The sequence below is a fragment of the Priapulus caudatus genome, unplaced genomic scaffold (genome assembly GCF_000485595.1).
Source record: "Priapulus caudatus unplaced genomic scaffold, Priapulus_caudatus-5.0.1 Scaffold513, whole genome shotgun sequence".
Classification (NCBI taxonomy): domain Eukaryota; kingdom Metazoa; phylum Priapulida; class Priapulimorpha; order Priapulimorphida; family Priapulidae; genus Priapulus; species Priapulus caudatus.
In genome coordinates this window covers 59,275-66,432 of record NW_014577574.1, presented here as the reverse complement: position 1 = coordinate 66,432, position 7,158 = coordinate 59,275, and the positions used below count along the sequence as shown (strand labels likewise).

Sequence of the window (7,158 nt, the reverse complement as noted above, 5' to 3'; positions counted from 1 at the left end):
TATCAGGAGTTAATAATGACATTATTATTTGCCATATATATTGTCATATATATATACTCCAGATATATATATATAACACTGGCTATTTTCTACACATAATATGTGGCCTACATTCTATGACCATATTTTTAGTCACCTCTGCCTCCTCCACACATTATCTTCTATATCCTCCTTTACCCCCTTTCCCAACTACATTCTCATCCTCTCATCTCCTTTTCCTTCTCCCCTCCTCAACCTGCCCCTCCATCTGCCTACTCCATCTATTTATTTATACTTAGCTCTTTCTCCTACTACAACTTCTCTACATGTTTTATCACCTGCACTTTTTACCTTCCTTTACTTTCCGCTACTTCACCTCCTGTACTTGCTTTCTCATTCTGCTTTCTCCCTCACTTCATGCTCTTAAACATTCTCCCTAGATTCTTCCTTTATCCACTACCTCTTTTCACTAGCTCACTCAACCAGTTTCTTTCTATTTCCCTCCTCTACCTTCCCCCCTTACCAATCTTCTCCTCCCACCACAATAATACACCTTAAGCAAGTTAGCATGTCATCGATACGTGTATTTATTGAAAAATGATTTCAGAACATAATGGACATATCCTGCGACAAGCCAGTCCTAATTTTGAAAATGTGGATTTCTACTATTATATATATATATATATAATATATATATATATATATATATAACATGTAGTAAAATCCATGAAAATTAGCCAAACCTGCTCCAAAGTTACCATGCAGGCCCAGACTGGTGGACGGGCTGCTATTTCTAACATAGATGATATTATTTATGTTAAATTATGTACATGTATCTGAAGGAATGTTATTTCTATCTTTGCAGATAACCGTGGTCATTGTTAAATAAACAAGTGACAAATAGACATCGTTCTTACTTATAACACTGCCCTATAAGGAGAGCTATAAAGACAGAGAAAGAACACCCATGACGCATGCTAGTATACATGTATAGTATATAGTATTCTGACCCAGACACTATTGCAATAATTAATGCTCATAGGGTCTATGTCCCCCGGGGTACTGCCGGAACGTACCTTGGGTACGGTCCGGTATACCAGAACGTACCCTGGTAACTATTTGATATGGTTAGCGTTAGGGTTAAGGTTAGGGTTAGGGTTAGGGAGTAGGCGTAGACGACTCCCTAGACTCGTTAGTGGAGTATTCTCGCCGTCGTGCGCGTCGGCAGCCGAGTGTGCGTCCGCGCCGCTCGGACTCGGCGCGCGGTCGGCCGCGACACGATGGTCGGCTTGCTCGGGGCGCTGCGACGACTCGTCGAGGCATGCCGCCTCGAGCATCTCAAATTCTTCGTCGGACGAAGGAATGGCGGGCGTCACGAGCTTCGCCGGTGCGAAGGTCAGAGCTTCGTCGTCCAGGCCGAGGTCATCCACATCGCTGAAAGCTCTGAGGGCATCCTGTACACGTCTGGCTCCTTCTGCCACCAGCTCAGACTCATCCTTAATGGTTGGCTCAGTAGGGCTGGTGCCCGAATTTGTGTCCTCTTTGGTAGTCTGTCCAGTGACGCGTTCAAAAAAATAAAAAAATACACCAATAAGTATAAGGAATAGTAGTCGATTAAACAGCAACACGGTTAGATTAGATAATGTGTGCATATCATAGTTACAGATATTATGTTTACGTTTACAGCATACCATTCACATTAACAAATGCACACATAAAAGTTGCTGTCCCTGCTCCAGTTATAAATCAATCATATTAATATGCATTTAGCGATAATTAGTGACACACGACCACATAACTAGGAAAATAACATCTTGTCATGTGCATGTAGATTTTGGTAGTGGCTACAGTCAGAAGGGAACTGAAATACGTTTGTTCAGTATCCAGTCAACCCCACCAGTGTCAGTAACCCCACAGCCTTGTTAATTCATGCACTCATGAGTGAAATTACTACCTCCATTGTGTAGCATCAATAACAAACGATGCATGAATAATTGTACTGAATACTTGCTATGTATACACACCTAATTCCAAGTTGCTATTTTGCCTCAGCTAACTTTAGTTCTATGATGTACACATGTTATGCCTTTCCAAACTAGCTACAGCATGTACTGCAAGTACATACACAAACTTTGTTGCAGCTCAGTTGTTATTAACATACCCCTAGTTTGTGCCCAGGGTCTTTCCATGCTGGGTCTGAGAAGCGGTCAGCTTCGGCTAGTTTCCTTTGACGCAGCTCCTCCTGTCTAGGCTTCAGTTTTCTATCCACATAGTCATTGGCCTGCAATGTTAGCATATAGTAACCAACAATTAACTCTTGATCAGCTACATACATACAAGCAGCAAACATACATGCAGTAAAGTGTTAACATGCAGCACAGCACATTCCCACACCATGCTATTTCTTTCTATTACCCACCACTTCTTCCTTTCTCTCCCTCATTTCCTAGGAGTCCCTCACGCCCCCCACGCCATCTTCTCTACCCTCTTTCTCTCTCTCACACTCTCACTCACTCACTCACTCACTCACTCACTCACTCACTCACTCACTCACTCACTCACTCACTCACTCACTCACTCACTCACTCACTCACTCTCTCAATCTTGCTTCCTTTCCCCGTCTATGTAACTTAATCTTTTTTTAACTATGTTCGTATAGAGATATACACACATGTACACTACTGTGTACTAGTATAGACTTAACCCTTCATTTGCTTTGTGTATCTACAGCACTATACAACGGTGGCTATTAAACGGGAAATACTGGTTCAACGCGATGATACTAAGCGTGAGCCACCTACTAATTATATTGTCATTGACTCAACCCATAACTGCTCCTCGAACGGTTACAAGTGAATAGTCTCTTATAACCATATCAATAAACACTCCGCGGGGATATAAAACCACATCGGAAAGGAATTGGACTGGACTCAAGAACATATGCATATCTATATAGTGATTGTAAAGCTACAAGCAAAGGATTAGTTGTGTCAGCTTCATCGTGATCAAATGCATGTTGAAACCCATACAGCAAGTCTTGTGTGACCAGACACTATGATTCATGGGGTTAAACTAGCAGAGGGTGCCAGCAGATGAGCTGGTAACTGCTCTGACTCATCGTTCACAAAAATTGCAGAGCGACTTTTAAAAACTGAATTAAACGACAAATCCCATGTGCAAAAACCTTAAACTGGCTCAATTTAATCCAAAAAAGTCATTATTGAAGGTTATGAAGTCCACGTGTACAGTCATGGGGGAATTTCATCAGAAAGCAAAGCAATATGTAGAGATATGGAAATTATGACACTGATCACCTTCTGAAACGATGTTTTTGAATCAAAACGGTGTAATCAACCTTCAACGCTGTATGGCATGATGGGATGCATGAAATAATGTGGTTACTAAAAGCTAAAGTTCTCAACACCCTTTTTTTCACAAGACCTTTCCATGGTCACATCTGGTCATGGAATCCTTTAGTTACCAGAGTGCTATATAGTACTCTATCCGATGCGTTTGCCTCGGCTTCAATAGCATTTTCTACTGCAAGGCATTGCTCTGATACCTGCTGATAACCAAACTCACCCAAAACTGATTAATCCTCCCTGCACCAATATTGTACAGGAGGGGGGATACAGCCGACTAGATACAGCCAGTTCAGCCGCAATACTCAACGCCACTTTATATTTTATCATTAATTTCCTATTGATTTTAATGTCAAAAATGTTTACTCACAATATAAAATGCATGCATTTTCCCATGTAATATCAGCTAATGTATCAGCTAGTATTCATGTTGACCCAATTTTACAGAGCAGCAGTCTAAATCTTTTTGGCCTAATGCAACTAAATTAGCTTCACAAAGTGCATCTCTACTGGCTCTCGTGTTTTCACATAAAACTAGTGCCCTATGCCAACTAACTTTTCTCATATGTTCCACATCTGCTTTCTCTCTTGCTTCCCGTTTCCCATCCTCGTGGCGTTTTAGTCTCTCTTCTTCATCTTCTGTACATAAATATCATGAATAACAGATGAAATTTTAAGGAAGTATTTTATAAGTATCTGGAACTAATCATTCATACTATATATTAGTTTTAACAAGGTATAATCTCTTTTTATTTTAGCCAAATTTTGCTGAATTAATTGACAGTTTATTATAAGGCTGCCGACGGCATTATTACTTAAGTCTATGTCCATTTTCTAGGTCCTGTATCTAAACATGCAACACACCGCATTATTTCTATGCACCATTACTTTAGACGCTTGTCTGGGAACTATCATCAATACATTGCACCAAGATCCACCCAGAATTGGCCAAAAGTATTGTCACATATTGTGGCAAAGCAAACACTGCTAAGCTAATTTTATAACTACCCAGTGTGCTCTTAAAATACAACATGAAATAGCTAGTTTCATAGTTAGATGGGAACAATATAAAATAATAACATACCAACACTCTTCACTGAATGCAACTTTTTCCTTCTGTTGCTCCTGGATTTGAGATTCTGGACAACAGTAGCAAAGGCTGTGAGTCCAGCCAGGAGTAAGAGAAAGGAGCCAAACCCTTTCAATATAGCTAAAAATGCTGAAATGCAGTTATAAATAAGCAATTAGTAAACTAATTGTTGAAACAACATAAACACGATGAAAATGAGGATTCGGAAGTACACGTACGTTCATTTTTTTCATTTTATACCCCCTTCATCTCTCTCTCTCTCTCTCTCTCTCTCTCTCTCTCTCTCTCGCCCCTTATATCCTAACACCCGCTCCTGTGTTTCACACAATTTTAAATTCCATACAGTAGATTATATCACCCACAAGCTGTAACTAATGATTAATGAGCTCAGAATTCACATTCCTGCCAACTACTGACTCATAAACCTCTCGATTATACATGTTATAAATGTGAAATATTGTATTCCTACCGCACGAGCACAAACCACACAAGATATACATACATGTCGATATGTTCTCTAGCATCACCATCCTGAATATTGCTTACTGAACAGAATGTTTCCTTGCAAAAAGCACTATACACCAATACACTAGAATATTTTCGTTATAGTACACGTACACTTACACGGGACTGCCACGTTAAACAGCTTTTAGCAGGGTGATAACACAGACTGGGAGTGCTCTCTATCAACTACTAGCATAGCCTGGGTTGTCATGTACGTGTGAATGTCCGGTATTTGAGTGTTGGTATATCATTACTGGTCACAGTAAGTTGCAACTAATAACTGCCACTGTAACTATACAGCTAGTGCTTGCGGCTTTAGGCACGGGGAGCATGTCAAATAGCACTTGGCACAGTTTAGTATGCGCTTGCCATATGTTGCCCAAACATACATTAGTCAGAGAGCAGCAGGAAGCTCCAACAAACATGAACTCTGAAACCGGCTGAGCCCAACACTTTAGAGAAATGTTTCAATAACAAAAATGAAAATAGATATTGAGAAAACAAACATGGTGCCTATTCTCAACTGTTTTCCATCAATATGTCAAACCATTTTCCATGTGCTCGCTCATTGAATAATGATTACTATTTACTTCCTGCCAGGGGATTCGGAAATGATGTATATATTTAATAAATGATACATTATAAAACGGTTCTTCTGTGTTATTTTGCCAAAGCCAACTAGTTATGCAATAGGAACTGTAGATGGGTGCTGTAAAATTATTCAATTACGTCTTGAAATTTAATTCAATCAAACTCCATTTAAACCACATTTTTCTATTTTTTCAATTCGAAACCCAAAGTTGAATTTCAAGCATGTGTTTATACAGGGGCGGATCCAGGATTTTTGAAAAGGGGGTGTCCAGGAAGAAAGAAATAAAGGGCACTTTTTCCTACTCATTTTTTCTGGTGTTTTAAAAAGCTGCCGAAGGCCATTTGGGGGGGTTTGGGGGACCTCCACCAAGATTTTTTTAAAGAATTGGTGCATTCTGAGAGCATCTGAGCAGTAATTTTGATGTCTAGAATGCAAAAATTTATCAGATCCGGTCCCCCGGACGCCTGCGGACCCCTCTTTGCCCATTTCTAGGTTTTTATAACGAATTTACATATATATAAGTAAATCTTTATCAGAAAATCTAGCGCTAAACAATATTTTTTTATGGAGACAATATAAGAGAAGTGTGTGTGTGTGTGTGTGTGCGTGCGTGCGTGCGTGCGTGCGTGTGTGTGCTTTTTTTCTTTTTTTTGTGGTAAAAAGGGGGGGTCCGGACCCCCTCGACCCCCTCTCTATATTATACTGTTATACTTAATTTGCACTGATCTTGGGATGGCACGAATGATAATTACTTAATCATATAAGCTAGATTAACTGAGTAAATGTCATTTCACCCACACTGCCTGAGACCTGTATACATGTAACAAGAAAGACTATATTTACTTCTATGTAGTGAAACAATTAAGGCTATATAATATCTGGGCTGAAAATAGCCAATTTTTTCCCCCAAACTTTACAGATTAATTTGGTGACAGACAATGTACTTGTGGTAATTCTTAGGCTACTGCTATGATGATATGCAGCAACTTATTGCTAACTAAGGAATTGAATCCTAATCGCGCATGTATCATTTCACATGACATAAATGTAGGCATGGCTTCCAGCTTTTCAGCCAACTGCATAGTAACTCTTTTCACTTCTGAAACTAAGGCATATACAGCTAAACGCAGATGAGAAGCAGAAAGTTGTTTAAAATATTACAAATATTACAGATATTACCACAAGGAGAGTCAATCTTATTATTGCTTATGGTAATATACCTGGATATTACAATAGAAGGAGTAGTACACATAATTGTCTCTTACCTGTAGCTACTGGCATCGTTTGGTATTTAAACAATACTACAACATACATGTACATACTTAGTGTTTAGATACATCAAAGATTCCATTTTCAAGAAAACATGGCCCATACAGCAACCACCTGCCATTCCAGACAATTCTGCTCAACACAGAAACACAAACACATACATTTACACAGTGGCTGTACTCAGACGAGTATGACTCACCCTATCCCGTCTCTCAGTGTGAACTCTATACCTACTGACAACACTGGCAAATCATTTTCGACCGACCTAATTACACCATGAACACTGCATGCATGCATCGGACTGTGACTTTATGCAGTAAGAAATGTGAGTAATTGAGCTTTAATTGAATATGAAAGCCACC

The 7,158-nt window shown here is 39.6% G+C and overlaps 1 protein-coding gene across 1 annotated transcript in view; it reads right to left on the bottom strand.

Moving 5' to 3' along the window:
* The window catches only part of LOC106811191, a 13,455-nt gene extending 6,628 nt beyond the window's left edge, over nucleotides 1-6,827 (bottom strand). Inside the window, exons 1-5 of the mRNA XM_014814738.1 lie at nucleotides 6,793-6,827; nucleotides 4,426-4,560; nucleotides 3,898-3,980; nucleotides 2,141-2,260; nucleotides 1,235-1,529 (exon numbers count right to left, since the gene is read on the bottom strand). Coding sequence (XP_014670224.1) covers nucleotides 1,235-1,529; nucleotides 2,141-2,260; nucleotides 3,898-3,980; nucleotides 4,426-4,560; nucleotides 6,793-6,808 — 649 coding nt within the window. The 5' untranslated portion in view covers nucleotides 6,809-6,827. The remainder of the gene's footprint in view (nucleotides 1-1,234; nucleotides 1,530-2,140; nucleotides 2,261-3,897; nucleotides 3,981-4,425; nucleotides 4,561-6,792) is intronic.
* Nucleotides 6,828-7,158: the final 331 nt, after the last annotated feature.